Source organism: Micromys minutus (assembly GCF_963924665.1).
Source record: "Micromys minutus genome assembly, chromosome: 28".
Lineage (NCBI taxonomy): Eukaryota > Metazoa > Chordata > Mammalia > Rodentia > Muridae > Micromys > Micromys minutus.
Window position 1 is genome coordinate 39,263,678 of NC_137963.1, and position 22,150 is coordinate 39,285,827.

General features: G+C 51.8%; 1 protein-coding gene across 1 annotated transcript in view; it reads left to right on the forward strand.

Annotated features, from left to right (window-relative positions):
- The first annotated feature begins 109 nt into the window (after positions 1-109).
- The window catches only part of TLN1 (talin 1), a 29,538-nt gene continuing 7,497 nt past the window's right edge, over positions 110-22,150 (forward strand). Inside the window, exons 1-38 of the mRNA XM_080940114.1 lie at positions 110-352; positions 5,549-5,711; positions 5,937-6,034; positions 6,336-6,465; positions 6,566-6,718; positions 6,900-7,042; positions 7,134-7,261; positions 7,920-7,980; positions 8,662-8,766; positions 9,037-9,192; positions 10,670-10,771; positions 10,916-10,992; positions 11,532-11,712; positions 11,838-11,951; positions 12,058-12,166; positions 12,351-12,559; positions 12,679-12,777; positions 13,703-13,870; positions 14,027-14,321; positions 14,872-15,038; positions 15,748-15,876; positions 15,973-16,089; positions 16,175-16,288; positions 16,470-16,604; positions 16,751-16,879; positions 17,033-17,135; positions 17,247-17,455; positions 17,778-17,897; positions 18,053-18,250; positions 18,403-18,542; positions 18,700-18,793; positions 18,872-18,961; positions 19,064-19,186; positions 20,547-20,690; positions 21,087-21,248; positions 21,439-21,579; positions 21,670-21,851; positions 22,005-22,137. Of these exons, the coding sequence (XP_080796240.1) occupies positions 5,582-5,711; positions 5,937-6,034; positions 6,336-6,465; positions 6,566-6,718; positions 6,900-7,042; positions 7,134-7,261; positions 7,920-7,980; positions 8,662-8,766; positions 9,037-9,192; positions 10,670-10,771; positions 10,916-10,992; positions 11,532-11,712; positions 11,838-11,951; positions 12,058-12,166; positions 12,351-12,559; positions 12,679-12,777; positions 13,703-13,870; positions 14,027-14,321; positions 14,872-15,038; positions 15,748-15,876; positions 15,973-16,089; positions 16,175-16,288; positions 16,470-16,604; positions 16,751-16,879; positions 17,033-17,135; positions 17,247-17,455; positions 17,778-17,897; positions 18,053-18,250; positions 18,403-18,542; positions 18,700-18,793; positions 18,872-18,961; positions 19,064-19,186; positions 20,547-20,690; positions 21,087-21,248; positions 21,439-21,579; positions 21,670-21,851; positions 22,005-22,137 (5,088 nt within the window). The 5' untranslated portion in view covers positions 110-352; positions 5,549-5,581. The remainder of the gene's footprint in view (positions 353-5,548; positions 5,712-5,936; positions 6,035-6,335; positions 6,466-6,565; positions 6,719-6,899; positions 7,043-7,133; positions 7,262-7,919; positions 7,981-8,661; positions 8,767-9,036; positions 9,193-10,669; positions 10,772-10,915; positions 10,993-11,531; positions 11,713-11,837; positions 11,952-12,057; positions 12,167-12,350; positions 12,560-12,678; positions 12,778-13,702; positions 13,871-14,026; positions 14,322-14,871; positions 15,039-15,747; positions 15,877-15,972; positions 16,090-16,174; positions 16,289-16,469; positions 16,605-16,750; positions 16,880-17,032; positions 17,136-17,246; positions 17,456-17,777; positions 17,898-18,052; positions 18,251-18,402; positions 18,543-18,699; positions 18,794-18,871; positions 18,962-19,063; positions 19,187-20,546; positions 20,691-21,086; positions 21,249-21,438; positions 21,580-21,669; positions 21,852-22,004; positions 22,138-22,150) is intronic.

Consider the following 22,150-nt stretch of genomic DNA (forward strand, 5'->3'; position numbering starts at 1 on the left):
AAGGATCCGGATCCGCCTTCGCCGGGAGCTATTAAAAAAAAAAAAAAACTGTCTAAAAGGAACTCCAGCCTCGTTCGGGCGTTCTCTCCAGAGCTCTGCACCCTCGCTTCCTGCCGGGGAGGGGCGGCCAGGCTTCGCCGGAGCCCGAGCATCGAGAGCCACGGCCAGACCAACTTCCTGCAGTCTCCGCGACCATAGAGCGCGGGCCCAGGGCGCCGCCGGCGGGTGGGGGACGTTTCCAGGACGGAAGTGGACGAGAGAGTCGAAGGGAGGGCGAGGCCGGAGCCCCAAAGCGACCGGGAGAACGAGCGGGTAGCGGGCCCAGGGCGGGGCGCAGAGTCGGGCAGCGCAGGTAGGCCGGACGGGCTGGGCCGAGCTTCTAGGTGGGGCTGCGGGATCGGGCCGGCCCGGGAAGCGGCGGGCGGGGCCCCCAATCCTGCACATCCTGTGTGAGGGAGGTCAGGGTCCAGTACCTTTCGATCTGGGTCTGGAATTAAGCTAGTCGTGTTGCGAGAGGCAGTTCCTTTTCGCGGGAGTAGACAGTTCTCTGTCTCGGCTGGGTTTGGGGACGGGTGAGAAATGGAGTGGCTAGAGGCACTGGGCGGGGACGGGCTTTGGTGTTAGCCGATAGTGAATATGTGGTTAGGAAAACTTCGGGTGAGTTTGGGTTAGGTGCGGTCGGGTTTAGGAGGCAAGGATCCCTTTAGAAGTTAAGAAACTGGGCTACATTTTAAACATTGATTGCACGAGTCAAGTCTGTTTCCTGCATGTGACATTTAAACTGAGGTCATTATTTTCTGGAATGACCAGCATAAGTCAGAGTACAGAATCAAGTTAAGGATCAACAACGGGAATTGGCTTAAAAGCCCGTTTTAGGGTTTAAAGGCCATGGTCATGGTCAGTATTAAGAACAAACAGTGAAAAGGTGAATTAAGAACCAAGGACTGGAGTGGGGGCAGCATTTAGGGTTAAAATTGGGGGATCTGGGTCTGATGAGTATGGGTGTCCACTAGGAAAAGGTGAATGTCAAAGTATAGGGAATTAGGAAACAAAGTCAGGACTGACGTTAGGAATTGGTGAGAGCATTAGAGGTTGAGCCACAGCTGAGCAGGTAAAATGTAAGAAGTGGGCAGCAAGTAGCTGTCTTTGTTTTGTAGTGTTTTTCTCTTATTCCTGTGTAGTCACAGGCTTCTCTTACCCAAAGAGGTGACAGAGCTCGACCTCAGCTAGAACTGCCAACATTTGGGACTCCTTCCACTTTATTCTACAGCCTAAGCCCAGGACTTCCCAAGGCCACCATCACTGGGGGGGGGGGGGTCAGGAGTTTCTGGGCAGTTTTACTAGGTGGAGGTGAGAAATGGAAAGAGATCCAGGAGTCAGACAAGGTCATGTGGGGAATAGGAAGAGGAGGCCTGTGACAGAGGGGAAGCTGACCAACTGAATGGTGACAGTTTTACCCTCCAGCCTCCCTCGTTCTCCACACACTGCCTTCTCTCCGTGTCTCTGCCCTCCCTGGTCCTACATTGCACACCCTTATACTTCCTCATAGATACTTCTGTGGTCTTTTGCTCTTCATCTGAACCATTTCCCATCCTCTTTCTCCATCTCTTTGTCACTCAAACCTGAGCTTTCCCATCATCGGAAAGCACTTTTCTCATGCTTGCATACCACCTGGTCAACTGCTGAGTACCCCCCCCCCCGCCACCCCAACCCCCACTCGCTCTTCCTATGTGTACCCCTGGTTTCTGAGCCTCCTTCAACTTCTAGGTCCAGTTGTAGATCCCCTTCCCCCACCCCCCAACAGAAAAGAGGAAATGATACCCAAAGAGGAAACTTGGTCTTACTGATCCCACGCCCAGCCAGGCCACTGACCACACCCCCATGTCACTCCCAGCTTGACCCTGCCATTGACCACAACACTGTCCTCTCCCCAGCCTGTTTGAGCCACTGACTCTACCCCATGCTGCCCCTCCTCCCAACCCAGTGTCGCTTAGACACCATCAGCATCCTCTTGCTCTCCCTCCCAGCCTAATTTAGCTGCTTACCACACCCCTAGCTCTTCTGAAGCTCCGACCCAGCCTCTGACCTCACTCTGTCACCCCCAGTTTAGTCAGCACCCACGGACTCACCACCCGGTTCAGTCACTCATCACGTGTCTGTTTCCCACCATCACCCTCCTGGTCTTTTCTTTCCTACACCCTGATATCCACGGTGACCCCACCTCTGTGCTCCTGCCTGCAAATACTTCATGTCACATCCCTTCCCCCACAGCTTCATCGCACATCCTAACTTAATCCCTGCCCCGTCCCTGGCTGTATTAAACTGAAGCTGTCATGGTTTCCTGGGATCTGACAGAAGATTCTCGTTTGTCAGCTCTGCTTCTCAGTGGCAGCTTCCTCCCCACGCAACTGTAACTGGCTTTGTTATCTCTTGTACTAATACAGTGTCCTCCTCACTTGGCACTAAAGTTGCCCTAAAAGTTCTGGGGATGTCCCTGTTGGAGGCCTCCTTGGCCTCCTGTTCTCCTCATACTCCTCTCTCCACTTTTGCCTTTCCATCTTAACCCTGACTCCCCACCGCTGCTCCCTTGCAGGTGCCCTGTGCCTCAGCCAGCTTGCCTGCTCACTTTCCTGGGTGTTCCTCCACGATCTCCTGCCTCTCCACCTTTGCTAATGCTATTCTCTGAGCCTGGGACGGTCCCTTTGACTCATCTTCGGCTGACCTAATGGAGAGAGCTTGGGCTTTGGAGGCAGAGAGACCTGGGTTCGGATTTTATTCGGACAAGTACTTTGGAAAAGTATTTAACGTTCTGGAGCCTCGGTTTCCTAATCTGTAACGATGGAGACAATGACACCTACCTTGCAGGGTTGTTGTAAGGATTAACTGGAATTATGTATATAATGCAATTAACATAGTCAATAAATGACACATCGCTGTTACTTCTTATTAGCTTCATGTTTTTAAAATTCTTAACTTCAGGTGATAGCTTTCATGGAGCCGTTGCTACCGTTTCCCCAGCCTACAGGGACCCCTTTTCTGAGTGCACACATTTTGGCTCCCTTCACAACCTGCCCACTGGTGTAGCTCTGTGTTTAGCTTTTCCACCCACCTAGAAGGCTGGCCACTTACAGAAAGCGAGGTCTAGGACTTGCTCATCAGGCTTCCTGGCCTGGGGCCTCCCCCACCCCCATCCCCGTGGCCATACAGAGGCATGGAGGGAGAGATGCTGGGAGCCAGCTGGGTAGGGGCTGGTGCACTGGTGGGGAAGCTTTGTGCAGGTGGGCCACCTACAAAGAGTTAGATCTGTGTAGGGGAAACTGAGGCCGGGAAACCCAGGCCAGATCCATACAGGGACAGCACAGGGAGTTTCGTGGGAACAAGTCCTATGTGTAAGCTCAGGGCCTTGGTGAAGAAGACATGTATGGGTATGAAGACAAACCCAGTGCTGGAGGCAGTCAGATCCAGCCTTCAGCTGCCCAGTCCAGCCCGAAATGAGCCTCCAGCAGCCTGAGGCCGGATATGTCAGTCTCACCCACAAACCCCTCCCCCTCCCAGCGGTTGAGGACTCAGAGGCCAAATTTGGTAACAGACTTAGTGCTATTCCCCCAACCCTCTTACATTCTGATTCTGCCTTCAGCTTTCTCTCTCCCTTTGTCCCCTGTAACTCCCTGTCTTTCTGTAGTCCCACTTGTAGGTACCTACACCCATGATATTCTCCATGTGCCCCAAGATTCCTTAGCCCTAGTATACGTGCATTCCATTCCTTGCTGGGATTTGACCTCCTGTCCTCCACACCCCCCTCCAATTGCCCAACGCCTCTGGAATGCATCTCAGGAATGTATTGAGGGAGGAGGAGTTCTCTGGGAAGGGGACATGGAAGGGGTGTTGTTGCTCTTCAAAAAACATGATAAAGAGGCACCAGGGTTCTCAGATCCAGACAGGAAACAGGTAGCTTCTACTCATAGTCCCAGGGTTCTTGTTCTTTGTCACTGCTAGTCCTGACTCGGTATCTTAATTCCTTGACTCCCTTCACTCCCAGTTAACTATATAGATAGCTACTCAGCCTGGAGGAGGACAGGCATGACTCAACTCTCTTATCGGGATCTCACCAGAGGAAGAAGTGGGTATCCATATGTCCGGAGGAAATGGGGTGGAGGGGCACACATGCCGTTTCAGCTTAGGCTGAAGTCCTTCAGTCCTGCTCTGGTTCCCTGGACTTGTCCTTCTCTGATCAGCCTTCACTCTCTACAGCCAGGTCTGTCCCACTGATGGAAAGGTTTCCTAGGAGTAAGGAGAAGGCAGAGAGCTGGGACTGAGGAGACTGGGAGGTGCTTTCATTTGGGGTATAGACGGAGAGCAAGCTACGCTTCTTTTCTCTGTAATCCTGAGCTGTGTGTATGGTCAGAAATGTCCTAGTCAGTGACCCTGGTATTTCCTACATCTGCTCTGCTCTCTCTAAAGGTTCCTGCTCTCCCACTCCATCTTTCCCAGTCTCTTTTTTCCTCTGCCCCCTCCTAATTTACCTGGTTCTCAAATGCCTTCTGTATTGTGATACCTGCCTGTTTCCTAGTCCTTCCCCAGTCCTGTTGACCCCCTTGAACCAGCGGTTTGTCAGGTTGGGAGTGGGGAGGCTGCATTCCCTCCCTGTTTAGTTAAGAGGCACCTTGTCCCATACCACACTGGGTCACATCATCAGCTGCTGGGCAGACCTGTTGTCTTGAGCCTGTATACCACCTGCTGCCTCTGGAGGCTGAAAGGTAGAGAGCAATGGGTTTGGCTTTGCAAATGCTGAAAGCGTCATCTGGGTACCTAGTTAAGGTGGGGGGCAGTCTAGGGCGTACTCGATGAAGAAGAGTGCAAGAGACTGCAGTGAGGCTCTTGGGCTGTTTGTCTTTCTTGCGTTGAAACTTTCTCCTCTCCAAGAAGTATTGGCTAGGTCATTTCTGAGGTTTCTGGACAGAGAATCATAATTGTACCGTGACTGCACAGCTCATTGGGAGGCCCTGCATGTACCATTCAGGTTGGAAGAAAGCAGGAACAAAAGTAGGTCTCCCTGACACGCTAGCCACAGGCAGTTTGCAGATTCAGGAGCCCTGGGACGCTGCGTTTTGCCAAGAAGAAGGCAAGAGCTGTGAGGGGGAAGGTCACATGATGGTCAGGGCAGTGCTCTAAAATCCCAGGACAGAATGGCAGACAAAGAAAAGGAAAACCTGACCCCGGAAAAGTAAAAATCAGGCAGAGGCGGGGCTGGGCAAAGAGGTGAGCAGAAACAAGAGGCACAAATTCCAGTGGTGCAGGCAGGACAGCATCCTCAGGTGACACTGCATTTCAGGCCTTCTGTTGTACTCTAGAGACCAGCTTCTCTCTGGGATGTCTTAAATGGTCTAGACTGGTCCATTTGATGTAAGTAATCTTTCACCTTTTGAAATTATTAAATAGGGCAAAACAACTTACTATTATTTTCCGTCATGGTGGTTGCCTTTAAAATCCTCTCTGGGACTCTGAGGCACTCCAGGGTGCATTCTAATGCTCTGATACCACTGGCCAGGCATCGCCAGGCTGAAGAGCAGAAGCTGCCGTCATGGTTGCGCTTTCGCTGAGGATCAGCATTGGGAATGTGGTGAAGACGATGCAGTTTGAGCCGTCTACCATGGTGTACGATGCCTGCCGCATGATTCGGGAGCGGATCCCAGAGGCCCTGGCTGGCCCTCGTGAGTCTGACTTCTGAGGGGGTGGGGGCAGGAATCCTCCGTCCCTTACTCTCTTGGTCCTAAGCAGTGTCCCCAAGTTTCTCATCTCTCAGGCCTGTGCTCCAAGGTTTCCTTTCTTCTTTAAGTCCAAGGTCATGGGAGAAAATAATATACAAAGCCAGAGGTATAGCTGTTTGGCCACAGTGAAGGTTTTATAAGTCTAAGGTGATCTACCATCTCTTTTAGCCAGCGACTTTGGGCTATTTCTGTCAGATGACGACCCCAAAAAAGGTATCTGGCTAGAGGCTGGGAAAGCTTTGGACTACTACATGCTCCGAAATGGGGTGAGTAACTCCATCATTGAACGCCCACTTGCTCTGCCTGCTGTCTCCCTTGTTTCCAGCCCCATGCTGGTGTCCGCTCCTCCTCTCTTCCTTCCTCATACGAGTTCTTTTCCCAAGCCCTAGGCCTTTCACATCCCAGGCCAGCGCACCCCTGTGTGCCCATGTGGTTCTCTGACACAGGCAGTCAAAATGTCCTCCTTTTGGATGAGCCACGATAGTCTTCCACTTAGTAATCTACCGTCTTTCTCCTTGTCTGGGAACTAGTTTAATAGGCCTCAACCCCCTCTCCCTGCCCCAACAGGACACCATGGAGTACAGAAAGAAACAGAGACCCCTGAAGATCCGGATGTTAGATGGAACTGTGAAGACTATCATGGTGGATGACTCCAAGACTGTCACAGACATGCTCATGACTATCTGTGCCCGAATTGGTAAGGGGTCTTGGTAAGGCAAAGGCCTGGGCCAGGAGGGTCCAACTCTGTCAAAAGACTTTTATGGTCAGGGAATTTCCAAACCTCCCCTTTTCCTTAGGTATTACCAACCATGATGAGTATTCACTGGTTCGAGAGCTGATGGAAGAAAAGAAGGATGAGGGGACAGGGACGCTAAGAAAAGACAAGACCCTGCTGCGAGATGAGAAGAAGATGGAGAAGCTAAAGCAGAAGCTGCACACGGACGATGAGTGTAAGTGGTAGACGCGTCCTGGAGGTGGAGGGAGGAAGGGCAGCCATTTATTTCCTGTTTACCCTGAATCATGGAACTTACACTTCTCCGAGGGAAGGCAGGCGGTGAAGAAGTAAAAACCCAGACACTAGGCAGCAGGGGGCCATGTGAGGTTGTGCAAAGGTCCTACGCTCTGTTCCAGTGAACTGGCTGGACCATGGGCGGACACTGAGGGAACAGGGAGTGGAAGAGCAGGAAACACTGCTGCTGCGGAGAAAGTTCTTCTACTCAGACCAGAATGTGGATTCCCGAGACCCTGTGCAGCTGAACCTTCTGTATGTGCAGGTAAGGAAGGTTGGCTGAGTGACGTGGGGGCAGGGCACAGTTAACACGGATATCCCTGCTCCCCATACACTGTTCCTTCTGTGTTCTCCAGGCACGAGATGACATCCTGAATGGCTCCCACCCTGTCTCCTTTGACAAGGCCTGTGAGTTTGCAGGTTTCCAATGCCAGATCCAGTTTGGACCTCACAATGAGCAGAAGCACAAGGCTGGCTTCCTTGAGTAAGTGACCCACGTCCCACATTCTGTTATAGCTTGGGACCCCTTACCACTGTGACCCAGTGGCCCCGTCTGCACCCCAAGCCTTCCTCTCCTCTTTCCTCTGCCAAGGTTTGAGGGTTGACACCCATGGGTCACCACCTTCCAGACACCATTGTGCTCTGTCAGAGTGGGAATGTTCAGAATCTGCACTTCCCCTGTAACTTGTTTGTGTTTGTTTTAGATTCTCTGAGGAATTTGTTCTATTAGCCAAAGGAAAATAGGACATCTTCCTTGTGGGAACCATTAAATCCAAAGGATCCCCAAATCTCATTCACTGCTATTTCTCAGGATTCAAAGACATTAATGAGACTTTCTTAGTTTTCCAAGGGCATGGTCCATCCTTATAGGGAGCTTCCTTTCTTCTTGGCTTCCTCTCTTCCTCAGAAAACTAAGCCTCCAATTTAAGTTTCCTCAGTCCCCTTCCCACAGAAAGCACAGGTCACTCAGGAGCTCATGTTGAGTTCCCACTCTTTCAGAAGCCAGTGCAGACCAGTTCCCTCAGTCTTTCTCAGAGATGACACTGTCCTAGGCATTTCCTCAGACCTCTAGACCCCACAGTTCATGGCCCACATGCCCCACTGCTGTCCACTCCATGCTGACCCTCCCTTTTCTGGTGTAGCCTGAAGGACTTCCTGCCCAAGGAGTATGTGAAGCAGAAGGGAGAGCGTAAGATCTTCCAGGTGAATGGGGCAGGGGAGTGTCTGGGATGGCCTGGGAGCTTGGCTGCTTGACTCTTCTGGCTGAGTGGACCCTACCTCCTCCATCTCTGCCCCTTGCTTCTGCCCTCCCAGCTCTTCTCTGCCTGTCTTGTGCAAAGGAAGCAGAAGATCCGAATGTTAGTCCCAGCTCGTCAGCAAGTTTGCTGTGCAATTTCCATCACTTTGAGGCCCATGCTGGCCTCTAGTGCGTAGTAGTCCTCTTAGCTCAGCCTCTTAAGACTTGGGATTGTGAATGTGTTACCACGCTTCGCTCAACCTAATGTTTTCCTTGCCTTTACTCTGTGGAAGCCAGATAGGAACATTTACACCTGAAATTGCTGTGAAATGTAACCTTTGTCCACATGTAAAGTGTTGTTCCCATTCTGAGCACTCAGCACCACAGGCGTCCTCTTTTGAGCTCTGATGGTCCTGACTCTCCTACTTAACTCTCTAGTCCCATCTGCAGAACATCTTCAAGTTCCTTTACTGAATTTCTTACGTTGTTGCTTCTGCTCGTTAGCCAGCCCACGTTGCATCTCGTCTCGTGCCTTCCTGAACCCTTCTGTGTACCAGTAACACTCTGTCGCTATAGTTGGCACCCTAGCGTGGCTCCTGCAGTGCACGGCTACCCCACATGGCTAACGTTCCCTCTCCTACTTGAAGGCACACAAGAACTGTGGGCAGATGAGTGAGATTGAGGCCAAGGTACGCTATGTGAAGCTGGCCCGTTCCCTCAAGACTTACGGTGTCTCCTTCTTCCTAGTGAAGGTGAGTTCTGACCCTTCTTGTTGTCTTCCTTCTGTCTAATTCTTGCTTTTGTCTCCCTGAGCTCCTCGGCTCGCTTCCATCTTTTCCATCATGGCTTCCTTTGACCATGTACATCTTGTCTCTTGTCAGTCCTCCATCGCCATTGCTCTGTTCCTAGCAGAGCTTTGTCCTGGCCACCTCAGCATCTCCTTGTGGTTTAGAGCTGATCTGAGAATTTGCCTTACATTTGACCTTTAACCTATGACACCAATTCCAACCTCTCTCTTGCAGGAGAAGATGAAGGGGAAGAATAAACTAGTGCCCAGGCTGTTGGGCATCACTAAGGAATGTGTGATGCGTGTGGATGAGAAGACCAAGGAGGTAATCCAGGAATGGAGCCTCACCAACATCAAACGCTGGGCTGCCTCTCCCAAGAGCTTCACTCTGGTGGGTGCTGGGATCCCAATGGGGAAGGGCTTTGGGGTTGTTCAAGAAGAGCAAGTACAAAGGTCTTTCGCCCTCCTTTCGGGTATGTGCATTGGATATGACTTCAGAACAGAGTCAGCTCTTGTGGGAAGGAGAGGACACCGGAAGCTCTTACAGAATGAGTGGCCTGTAGACAGTCAGGTGCAGAGCCTGGAGAGTTTCCTTCCTATTTATGACAGAACGACATGACCAGGCAGCTCACAGATGAGGGTTATGATTGTAGTGGATGGGAGCCTATCACCATCACCGTGGCAGTGGGGAAGCAGGCAGGCCTGGAGGCAGGAGCAGCTGAGGGCTCCCATCTTAAACTGCAAGTAGGAAGCAGGGAGCAAGCTGGGAATGCTTAGTCCTGAGTTTTCAAAGCCTGCCCCCAGTGGCATACTTTCTCCAGCAAGGACATACCTTCTAAGCACCCCCAAATAGTACAGCCAAGTGTTCAGATGCCTTGACTGTGGAGTGAGGTACCTCATTCAAACTACCTCAGAGGGTTGTATCCTCAGTGATAAAGCACTTGCCTAGCATAGGTAAAGGTGGAAGTTCAGTCCCTGGTCCACAAAATAAGTAAAACTATTTAAAAAAAAGAGAGAGAAAGAAAAGAAAAGCAAGTTGGGCATAGTTATGTGTCTAGTCCCAGCACTTAGCACTCTGAGGCAAAGGAGTTTGCTGTGCATTAGACCGTACTGAATAGTGAGAAGCAGACCATCCAGGGCTATTTAGGGTCAAAAAGACACAATGTAAGCAGCAAGCTGAGGCCTCAGGAATTGTAAGGAAAAGCTAACAGAAAGACAAGCCTCCCTTCTTTCCGAACCAGCTGCTTATAGCTGTTCTTTTCCTCCTTTTTTAGTTCTGAGGTTATGAATTGAAAATTGATACCGGCTTGATAGAGTGCCAGATAATGAAAATAGAAATGTTGATGCTGTTTTTCCACTTTGTATCTTTTTGCCAGTCTGCAAGGATGGTCATTTAATAAATGCTGATGTCTTCCCAATTGTATCCTCTGGGGGGGAGTAAAGAGTCTAAAGGACATGTATATGAAACTGTAGCAGAAAGGCCACTACTCAGAAATTACTCCCTCTAAAGAGGGAGGTAAACCAATGGTTGGGCTGGAGAGATGGCTCAGTGGTTAAGAACACTGACTGCTCTTCCAGAGGTCCTGAGTTCAAATCCCAGCACCCACATGGTGGCTCACAACCATCTGATCTCATGCCCTCTTTTGGTGTGTCTGAAGACAGCTACAGTAGACTCATATAAATAAGATAAATAAATAAACCGAAAGAGAGAGAGAGACACCAGTGGTTGAAGGACGGTGGGCCAGTTTCCTAGAGGGCTGGTGGCACAGACCTTGCTTATATCAAGTGGACTTGGTGCCTTTCTTCCTCCCCGTTTCCACACTGGGGAGATACTTGTCTCGTGCTCAGTTCCCACCTTGTCGCTCTAGGACTTTGGAGACTACCAGGATGGCTACTACTCAGTACAGACGACTGAGGGCGAGCAGATCGCACAGCTCATTGCTGGTTACATTGATATCATCCTTAAGAAGGTGAGTGCTTCCACTCAGCCTGAGCATTCGCACACCCTCTGCTTCCTACGACAGTCCTCTAGAAACTGGACCCAAGTTCTAGAAAATGGCTGACTGCCTCTAACTTAACGGCCTCAACTCTTCTTCCTTTTTTGCTTCTTACAGAAAAAGAGCAAGGACCATTTTGGGCTGGAGGGAGATGAAGAGTCTACTATGTTGGAGGACTCGGTGTCTCCCAAAAAGTAGGAAGGGAGTTGGGCTGATACCGTTCCTTGAATAGGGAAAGTAAGGCTTGACTACGAGGAATCACGGGTGTTGAGCATCCTTAGAGCAGGCTCCCTTGGAACTGGAGTCCCTTTGCCCGGGAACAGTGGTTGTACGCTGCCTGCTGTGTGTTCTTGGAACTAAACCCTGGTCCTTTCAGAGCAGCAGGTTCTGTTAACTGCTGAGCCGTTGCTCCAGCACATGGCTCTCACTGGGCTCAGGCTATAACACGACTTTATTAACCCCTAGATCAGCAGTTTCTACCCTACGGGTCATCACCCTTTCGGGGGGAATCACATATCCTATAACCCGTATTTCAGATGTAAACTACATTTCAATTTATCACAGTAGCAATATTACAGTTAGGAACTAGCAATGAAATAATTTTATGGTTGGGTGTTGGGGATATGGTGTTGGCATGGTAACCACACATGGGGAACTATATTAAAGAGCCACAGCATTAGGAAGGCAGAGAGCCAGGACTGCAGAGGGGTTGTAATTGGTCATGTGTGTCCAGGTCCACAGTGCTTCAGCAGCAGTACAACCGAGTCGGGAAAGTGGAGCATGGCTCCGTGGCTCTACCAGCCATCATGCGCTCTGGAGCCTCTGGCCCTGAGAACTTCCAAGTGGGGAGCATGCCGCCTGCCCAGCAACAGATCACCAGCGGCCAGATGCACCGGGGACACATGCCACCTTTGGTAAGAATGCCCCCACCCATGCCGTGACACGGGTCCCTGTCTCCTTTCCCCAGCCTCTTCCTCCATCTTTGCTTTCTTCTAGACGTCACTTTCTGGTCTCTGTTACTCTTCTCCCTGTCTTTTAGACTTCAGCCCAGCAGGCACTCACTGGAACCATTAACTCCAGCATGCAGGCTGTGCAGGCTGCCCAGGCTACTCTCGATGACTTTGATACTCTACCCCCTCTCGGCCAGGATGCTGTGAGTATGGGGTAGAGAAGAAGCCAAGTGGTTTCAGGCCGGGACTCTGAGGAGTAGAGGGTAATTAAACCAGAGCAGGCCCTAAGGTTTTGCCTCTTTCTCTCAGGCCTCCAAAGCTTGGCGTAAGAACAAGATGGATGAATCAAAGCATGAGATCCACTCCCAGGTAGATGCCATCACAGCTGGCACTGCCTCCGTGGTGAACCTGACAGCAGGTAGGCTGGATGCCAGCCTGCGTATGTGAAGGGGGAGAGCAAGTGTGCACAGCACAGTGTGTGATGTGTTCCGTGTGTGACTGCCGTGACCCACTGTAGCAGGTTGTGGGTGTGACCATCTCTGACTGCAGTGGTGTTTCCTCCCTGTTCCATCTCAGCGTCTTTCTCCGCTTCCTGTCCTCAGGAGATCCTGCAGAGACCGACTATACTGCAGTGGGCTGTGCAGTCACCACCATCTCCTCCAACCTCACCGAGATGTCCCGTGGGGTGAAGTTGCTGGCCGCCCTGCTGGAGGATGAAGGTGGCAATGGCCGGCCCCTTCTGCAAGCAGCAAAGGGCCTTGCAGGGGCGGTGTCAGAACTGCTCCGCAGTGCGCAGCCTGCCAGCGCTGAGGTCAGAGGCCACAGGGCTGTGGTGAGGGTGGACACGGGAAGTGTGTCCCAGGAGCTAGTGAGACCTGTGGGCACATGGCCAGTGTCAAGCAGCTTCTGACAGGTGTCCACTCTCCACAGCCCCGTCAGAACCTGCTGCAGGCAGCTGGGAACGTGGGCCAGGCCAGTGGGGAGCTGTTGCAGCAAATCGGGGAGAGTGATACTGACCCCCACTTCCAGGTTGGTGATAAACCCAGCTCCCAGAGCCCCCACTCCTAGGAGGTGATTTCTGATCCAAAATCTAGCCCTTGTCCCTCTTTCTGTGAATTGGCCCATCCAAACCAGGCCAATCATGTTTCCAGATACGATACTGAGAACTTCTAGTCTCTTGGGTGTGAGAGAGAATTCAGAACCCCTGGATACAGATACAGTCTCCTGGTTTACTTTGGTACTTACTGATGATGTTCTTAGCCCTGACTTCCCTGTAAATAGTCATGGCCCCAGCTTTAAGCTATCTCAGGACACCCTCCCCACACTGAGGATGATGTTCCTCTAGCTGTCCCCTTCCCTTTCCCCCACCCTAGGCAAGTTGCCTCAGCTGACTTTTTTGCCCTGGATTTCCCATACAGATGTGTGTACCCAGAGGGGCTGGGGCTCCATCTCCCCCCGATTCCCCTACGGTAACGGTCTCTGGCCTGGGCCTCCCAGCTTGGTCCTCTCTGAGCCGCATACACTCGCTTCCACGCCTCTTCCTCAGCCTCCTAGGGGAACAGACATGATGGGAGATGGGGAGGCCTAGACTGAAAGAAAATAAATCGGATAGGGTAGGACAGGGTCTTGCTCCGGAAACTGCAGATGATCCTTGCACACTGAGACTGAGCATCCCATTGAACCCCTACTGCCCTCCCCATCACCGTCCGAGTGTATCCGCCTCATGCACCTCTCCCTTTGGTATACATTCTATTTCTGTCGGTGAGGGTTCTCGGTGAGGGTCTCCGTCTGGGTGCTGGAGGTAGAGGGGCCTGGGATAGGTTCTCAGCGCTTGTGCATCTGCTGTCCTCTGATTGGATGACTGGAGTCAATGGGATAATGAAGCAGCTTATGCCTGTGAGCAGTGTCCACATAAGCGCAGTCTCAGACCTCACTGGCTGCTTTCTTCCCATAGGATGTCCTGATGCAGCTGGCCAAGGCTGTGGCAAGTGCTGCAGCTGCCCTGGTCCTCAAGGCCAAGGGTGTGGCCCAGCGCACCGAGGACTCGGGACTTCAGACCCAAGTAATTGCTGCAGCTACACAGTGTGCCCTGTCCACCTCCCAACTGGTGGCCTGTACCAAGGTGAGCCCAGATTTGCTGTATCCTTTGCCCCTGAATAATATATATATAATAATAATATTACCAGCACATCACCTCTCATTTCATCCCTGACCACCACAAAGACCCATCTCCCAGCTTCTTTCTCTTGCCTGCGTGTCTGAAATTCTCTTCCCATAGGTGGTAGCGCCTACAATCAGCTCACCTGTCTGCCAAGAACAGCTGGTAGAGGCCGGACGACTGGTAGCCAAAGCTGTGGAGGGCTGTGTGTCTGCCTCCCAGGCAGCTACAGATGATGGCCAGCTGTTGCGAGGGGTAGGAGCAGCTGCCACAGCTGTCACCCAGGCCCTCAATGAGCTACTGCAGCATGTGAAAGCCCATGCCACAGGGGCTGGGCCTGCTGGTCGATACGACCAAGCCACTGATACCATCCTCACTGTCACTGAAAACATCTTCAGCTCCATGGGTGATGCTGGTAAGAGTAATCGCCTCCAGGAAGACAAAGCCCCAGGGCCGGTGCCCCAAGCCCACTGTACATTTACCTTACAGACCTGGCCACCCAGGCTCTGAGGATCAGCACAGTAGCCTTTCTAGCTGGGTAACTCTAGGCTCATTGTTGAATCTAGAGCCTCCACTTCCCCACTGGCAAAGCAGAGTATAAGCCTCGTTCTGTCTTCCTTGGAGCATTTAAAAAGATACCAAGTTCTACGCAGTTAAGAGTTAGCTAGGCTTGTAAACAAGAGGAGGAGGGAAAGTAGCTTCTCTACTTCATCTTACCCCAAATCATTCAGAGACGACTGCCTCGTCCTCTCAGGACATGTACTAGAATACTAGCTGGAAACCGCCCTTCCTCTCATGGGAACTCACCAGGTCTGTCTTCCCAGATTTAACCCAGAAACCTGGAACCTAGAGGAAATCATTTAAGACCTTTGCCAGCCTCTTCTCTGTTCCTGACAGCCCAGACTATATTGTTTGCCTCTTTCAGTATCTCTAGCTTTCTTACTGGAGGCTATCCTGTGTTCTAGGGGAGATGGTGCGACAGGCCCGCATCCTGGCCCAAGCCACCTCCGACCTGGTCAATGCTATCAAGGCCGATGCTGAGGGGGAGAGTGATCTGGAAAATTCTAGAAAGCTCCTGAGTGCTGCCAAGATCCTTGCTGATGCCACCGCCAAGATGGTAGAGGCGGCCAAGGTACAAACCCTAAACTGGGCCCTGAAGGGAAGTATCAAGGTCCAGGTGGGACCTTGTCTGATGGAATGACCCAAGGAAGGCAGAAGGTAGAAGGGAATTGATGAGGAAACTCCCAGGAAGCTTCTGCCTTCCTGCAGGTGGGCCACCAGCCAGACGTCCAGTCCTATGACACAAGTGGACTCTGACCACAAGGGTCCACATTTTTTTCTTTCATGTGGAAGGTCTGCTGTTCTCACTTTCCTTGGTTGCTGCTACACCTGCTTGGCAGATAGCTTTTTGGTCCGGGGTCTCCAATAGCCATGTGGAATAAGATCACATTAAACATTGACACACAGGGTGTAAAGACCATCAGAAGGGATTGCCAAAGGTCCCTTGGGCTTTATGACTGCTACGCATTCCTGAGATCCCTTCTCCAGAGAAAGTCTTCCCCTTCCCAGCTCATCCTGCTCATCCTAGTTAATGTAGAATTCTGAGGGTTCTGTAGGGCAGGCAGAGGTCCACTGAGAAATTCACATCCGAGTGGAATCAAGTACCCTGGGGCTTCCTACAACTTATCCTTTCTGAAACAGTCTTCAGCTCTGCAGCGAAAGCCTCCGTGAAGGTGATTCAGAATGAGGTCAGGAAAGCAAATGAGCTTTAAAACTGGGTTTGGGAGTCAGGAAAGAGCATATTTTAGTTCAGAGTGATGATGGACAGTGAATCTCCACAGGGAGCAGCCGCCCACCCTGACAGTGAGGAGCAGCAGCAGCGACTCCGGGAAGCAGCTGAGGGGCTTCGCATGGCCACCAATGCAGCTGCGCAGAATGCCATCAAGAAGAAATTGGTGCAGCGCCTGGAGGTATGGCTGGTGATCTGGGAGGGGTGCCAGGGACGGGTGAGCAAGCAGTGTTTCCTTAGGGTGTAACGAGGGCCTTCTGACTACTCTGCCTTCCAGCATGCAGCCAAACAAGCTGCAGCCTCTGCTACACAGACCATCGCTGCAGCCCAGCATGCGGCCTCCGCCTCCAAGGCCTCTGCAGGCCCCCAGCCACTACTGGTGCAGAGCTGTAAGGTAAGTCTCCAAGAGGTGTGTGGGAGTGGGGAGGAGTGAGGAGAGCGACTCTCAAACATGATACTCATGACATCTCGACCTTCAGGCTGTGGCGGAGCAGATTCCATTGCTGGTGCAGGGTGTCCGAGGAAGCCAAGCTCAACCTGACAGCCCTAGTGCTCAGCTCGCCCTCATCGCTGCCAGCCAGAGCTTCCTGCAGGCAAGACACTCCACTTCCAAGACCAGACCCTCCCATGTTTCTATGGCCTTACATTTCCCACAGTCTGAACATCTGCTATTAGCCAAGACCAAACCTGAGTGCTTACTGTATCCTGATCAATGTCTGTTCAAGGGCTAGAGGGAGGGTGACATACCTCATTTGCATATTTATTCTCCAACAGCCAGGTGGGAAGATGGTGGCAGCAGCAAAAGCCTCAGTGCCAACAATTCAGGACCAGGCTTCAGCGATGCAGCTAAGTCAGTGTGCAAAGAACCTAGGCACTGCCCTGGCAGAGCTCCGCACTGCTGCTCAAAAGGTATGGCAGCCATTTCTAGCTGTGGAGCATGAGGCGCTGCGTAGACGCCTGGGATGGGGAGAAGTCACACAGCGTAGCCTCTGAGAGGGATGAGTGTAACCCGAGGCCTAGGAATACGGCCATAACTCTGTTGTTCACCGCCCCAGGCTCAGGAGGCATGCGGGCCTTTGGAGATGGATTCTGCACTGAGTGTCGTACAGAATCTAGAGAAAGACCTGCAGGACATAAAAGCAGCAGCTCGAGATGGCAAGCTTAAACCCTTGCCTGGGGAAACAGTGAGTAGTCTTAATAATGTGCCCTCGCTCAACCCTGAAAGTCTGCGCAGCCATGCTGTGGACCTTCATCGATACTGCCAGCCTTCCCCCTGAACCTTCTCAAGTGCCTCTCACTTCCTCCTCCACCTGAGCCTTCATCACCCTTATCTGCAGATGGAGAAATGTACCCAAGATCTTGGCAACAGCACCAAAGCGGTGAGCTCTGCCATCGCCAAGCTGCTGGGGGAGATTGCCCAGGGTAATGAGAACTATGCAGGTATGCAGGCACAGGGCTGGGAGTGGCATGTGTGATGCTGAAGTGGAGACAGAAGGGGAGCTGTAGAGAAAGAGGCTAATAGAGCAACCTCTGCTCTCTGTGTGTCTCCAGGCATCGCAGCCCGGGATGTAGCCGGTGGACTAAGGTCACTTGCCCAGGCTGCGCGGGGTGTGGCAGCGCTGACATCAGACCCTGCAGTACAGGCCATTGTGCTTGACACGGCCAGTGACGTTCTGGACAAGGCCAGCAGCCTCATTGAGGAGGCAAAAAAGGCATCAGGCCATCCAGGGGACCCGGAGAGCCAGCAAAGGCTTGCTCAGGTCAGGTGTTGGGAAGGTTCCTCCCCCAACTTCCCCTTGCTTAGGTCTCTTCACAAGGCCTGCCCTAACGGGGCACACGCTCTGCTACTTCGTGTGTTCTCAGTTAGGTGAAGGTACAAACCTGGCTAGGCAGCAGGTTTGGGATGTTTGTGGGTGTGTTGGGATGGGTGGTTACTGTTTGTGACCCTAACCTCAGCTTGTTCAGTTACAAAAGTTCTTCCTGTTTTAGTGCCAGGACAGCTGGGTATCTCCTGTGTCCCAGAGTAAAACGGGGCTCTCCCAAATTATTCCCTCTTTGGCAACCTGCTTCATCCCACTTCAGGTAGCTAAAGCAGTGACCCAGGCCCTGAACCGCTGTGTCAGCTGCCTGCCTGGCCAGAGAGATGTGGATAATGCCCTGAGAGTCGTTGGAGATGCCAGCAAGCGACTCCTGAGCGACTCGGTGAGAGGACTCTATCTCTGGGCTCAGCCTTTGACCCGCTGTCCCGGATCTGTACTTTCTCACTATCCCCGGCTTTGCGCCATTCTTCCCCATCCTGTTCTAAACTCTCCCCGTCATCTCCACTCATCTTTCTGACTTCCCCTCGGACCCTGCAGCTTCCTCCAAGCACTGGGACATTTCAGGAAGCACAGAGCCGGCTGAATGAAGCTGCTGCTGGATTAAATCAGGCAGCCACAGAGCTGGTGCAGGCCTCCCGAGGAACCCCTCAGGACCTGGCTCGGGCCTCCGGTCGATTTGGACAGGACTTCAGTACCTTCCTGGAAGCTGGCGTGGAGATGGCCGGACAGGCCCCGGTAAGAAGGGCAGAGGGTCTAGCTGACCAGAGTAGATGCTCAGAATCTGGGTCTGCTCCTGGCTCCTCTCTAGCCTAGTAGAACTTGACTGTTTGGAAAGGAGATCCTTCTAGAGATAGATTGACAGAGCAATGTGTGCCTCCCTTCAACAGAGCCCGGAGGACCGAGCCCAGGTGGTATCCAACCTGAAGGGCATATCCATGTCTTCAAGCAAACTTCTTCTGGCTGCTAAGGCCTTGTCCACAGACCCTGCTGCTCCCAACCTCAAGAGTCAGCTGGCTGCAGCTGCCCGGTAAGCTGGACCTGGGAAGCCTAGCTCTGGGGACCTGTGAGAAGGCCAGAAAGGAGACATTTCATGAGACACCCTGACTTGGCAGTAGTAAAGCAAAGAAAACAATACACAGTCCACGCACACGGGACTCAGTTCCACACTCCCCTCCCCCACTCAGGGCCGTGACAGACAGCATCAACCAGCTCATCACCATGTGCACCCAGCAAGCACCTGGCCAGAAGGAGTGTGACAATGCACTTCGGCAGCTAGAGGTGAGCCCTTAGCACGGGGGCTGGGGCTGAGGAGCTGGGGCTGAGGGAGAGTCAAATTTCCTGTCACTTTCCCTACAGACAGTCCGGGAACTCCTGGAGAATCCAGTCCAACCCATCAACGACATGTCCTACTTCGGTTGCTTGGACAGTGTCATGGAGAACTCAAAGGTTAGTGGGACGAGGAGCTCCAGAGAGGCAGGGACGGGAAGCACGAGTACATTGGTGCTCAGTGGACATGACCAGAGCTTCCTGATACCCGCTCTTCCTCAGGTCCTAGGTGAGGCCATGACTGGCATCTCCCAAAATGCCAAGAATGGAAATCTGCCAGAGTTTGGAGATGCCATTGCTACAGCCTCCAAGGCTCTCTGTGGCTTCACTGAGGCAGCTGCACAGGTAATTTCCTGAGGTGGAGAGGGGAAGGGGGAGAGTGTGTGAGTGCTCGAGGGACCATCATTGAACACCTACAGTCCAGGTTGCTGGGACTGTTTTGATTACTCTGACCTGCTGTGAGGCTTTTGTTGATGCTGCTGGGGGTTGAACTAGAGCCTCAACTGAGCTACACCCCCACCTAGTGAATTACTTTTATCAGTTACAGAGGAGGGAGTGTCGGGGTAGGTTCTGGTCACTTTAGTCTGAGCACCTGCCTGCAGGTGGAGCTCTGAGTTTGAGGCCAACCTGTTCTATAAAGTGAGTTCCAGGACAGCCAGGCTACACAGAGAAACCCTGTCTCAGAGGAAAACAAAACAAAACAAACAAACAAACAAAAAAAACTGTCCTGAGGATTTCATTAGTTTTTCTTTGCTAATCACCTGCCATTTTCCCTCACCCTATCCCTTCATCCAGTTTTCCTGTAGCCTACTCTGAGTGATTTGACTTTGCTTCTTTAAATGTGCATGAGTATTTTGCCAGCGTGTGTGTACCATGTGAGTGCCCAGTGCACAATGTCAGATCTCCTAAAATAAGTTACAGTTTTGAACCACCAAGTGCTGGGAATTGAACCCAGGTCTTTTACAAGTTAAGTGCTCTTAACTGCTGAGCTGTCTCTCCAGCCCAGGCTTGACTTCTAAAAATCTTCCTGTTTTTTTTTTCCCCTCTTTTCTTATTTTTTGGGAAACATAACAGAAGAAAAAGCAAAGCTATCACATGTTAATTGAAGTGTGAATTTAATATTATGATGTCTTCCCATTATAAAAATGGAAAACTTTGTATCCATCCATTGCCAAAGCTTGGAGGTACTGTTGGTGTTAAGTACCTTAACAGCCTTATACTTCTGGAATTACCTATCCTTTTTTTAGCAGGATAGTCCTTAACTGGCCGAGGCTGTCCTCAGGCACACCCCTGCCTCTGCACGAACATGCCTTCCATGCATTTCTGCTGTTTAACAATGCACTGTGATCCACAGACACACACTTCTACACTGAGACAAGCCACAATCAAAGCCTTCTTGGTGCTTGTTGTTTTTGGTTTGTTTGTTTGTTTGTTTGAGATGGTGACTTACTACATACTCTAGGCAGACTCACCATGATCTTTGTCTCCTCAGTATTGGGATTATAGGCAAGCACTACCACACCCAACCTGCTTACCTTTTTAATCTTCTGAAATGTTTGGGTCAGTTTTAACAAAATCAAAGTTTGTCTTAAGCAGGTGATTTAAGGTGGTTTCTTATTTCTGCTTCTCTCGGCACAGAACTGAGAAAGATGGGTTCTGTTCTCCATCTCCACCTTCCCCTCAACCGCTGTTTATGTCTTCGTAGGCAGCATATCTGGTTGGTGTCTCTGACCCCAATAGCCAAGCTGGGCAGCAAGGACTGGTGGAACCCACACAGTTTGCCCGTGCAAACCAGGCAATTCAGATGGCCTGTCAGAGTTTGGGGGAGCCTGGCTGTACCCAGGCCCAGGTAATGCAAGAGAACAGGTAACATGGGCAAGGCTGAGAAAGGGTGGGCACACTCTAAGAGGAAGGAGGCAGCGGAAGCATGTATGAGGAAGGCCGGGATGCATCCCCCACCTTCACACAGTGCTTCTCCCCCTCTCCGTGCTCTTCCGCATAGCAATGAGGGCACATCTTTAGAGATACCGGAGCCCGTTCCCCCACTGTCCCATTTTGATTTTTCTCCATTAATGTATCTGTTGTCCATTTCTCCCAGCTCACATCCAGTTCATCTTTGAGCCCCTTTTTTTCCAAACCTGCACTTCCTTTCCTATACAGACTGAGGTACATCCTCCACCCTCCACCTTAGGTTTGCATTCTTCCCTCTGGCTCTGTCACAGCTTTTCCATCTCTGTCTCCTCAGGTGCTGTCTGCAGCCACTATTGTGGCCAAGCACACTTCTGCACTGTGTAACAGCTGTCGCCTGGCTTCCGCTCGGACTGCCAATCCCACTGCCAAGCGCCAGTTTGTACAGTCAGCCAAGGAGGTGGCCAACAGTACAGCCAATCTTGTCAAGACCATCAAGGTTTCGAGTGTTTGAATTTCAGGTTCCCTGACCCACACCACCTTCACTGCCTGAGTCTCCTGCTCGTCTTCTGGGATTGTTTGTTAGGGTGTCTTATCCTTGCCTATCCAGACTCTGAGTCCTTGAGGGTGGCCTGGGTTTCATTTGTGTGCCTGTTCACTAAGTCCTGAGGGTCCCTGTTCGCTTCCAGGCACTGGATGGGGCCTTCACAGAAGAAAACCGTGCCCAGTGCCGAGCAGCCACAGCCCCTCTGCTGGAAGCTGTGGATAACCTGAGTGCCTTTGCGTCCAACCCTGAGTTCTCCAGCATCCCTGCCCAGATCAGCCCTGAGGTGAGGCATTGTCACCGAAACGCTGAGCCACCACTTCACCTTTGTGAGCATAAGTCATGAGACTCGCCTCTGTCCCTCCTCTGTCCTCAGGGCCGAGCTGCCATGGAGCCCATTGTAGTCTCTGCTAAGACAATGTTGGAGAGCGCTGGAGGCCTCATTCAGACAGCGCGGGCGTTAGCAGTCAATCCCCGGGATCCCCCACGTTGGTCAGTGCTAGCTGGCCACTCTCGGACTGTCTCAGACTCCATCAAGAAACTGATAACCAGCATGAGGTACATGTGCGGCTAGGACAAACGGTGTGGCAGACGACTGAGTAGGAATGATGGCGCATTGTCGGAGGACATTTATTCCAGATTGGGGAGAGTAGGATGAGTAACAGCCTTTAACGAGGTGGTGTTTATGTGGAACCTGTGATGTGTCTGCAGAGACAAAGCCCCAGGGCAGTTGGAGTGTGAGACAGCCATCGCAGCTCTGAACAGCTGCCTGCGGGACCTAGACCAGGCTTCTCTTGCTGCGGTCAGCCAACAGCTTGCTCCCCGTGAAGGGATCTCTCAAGAGGTGAGGAGAGATG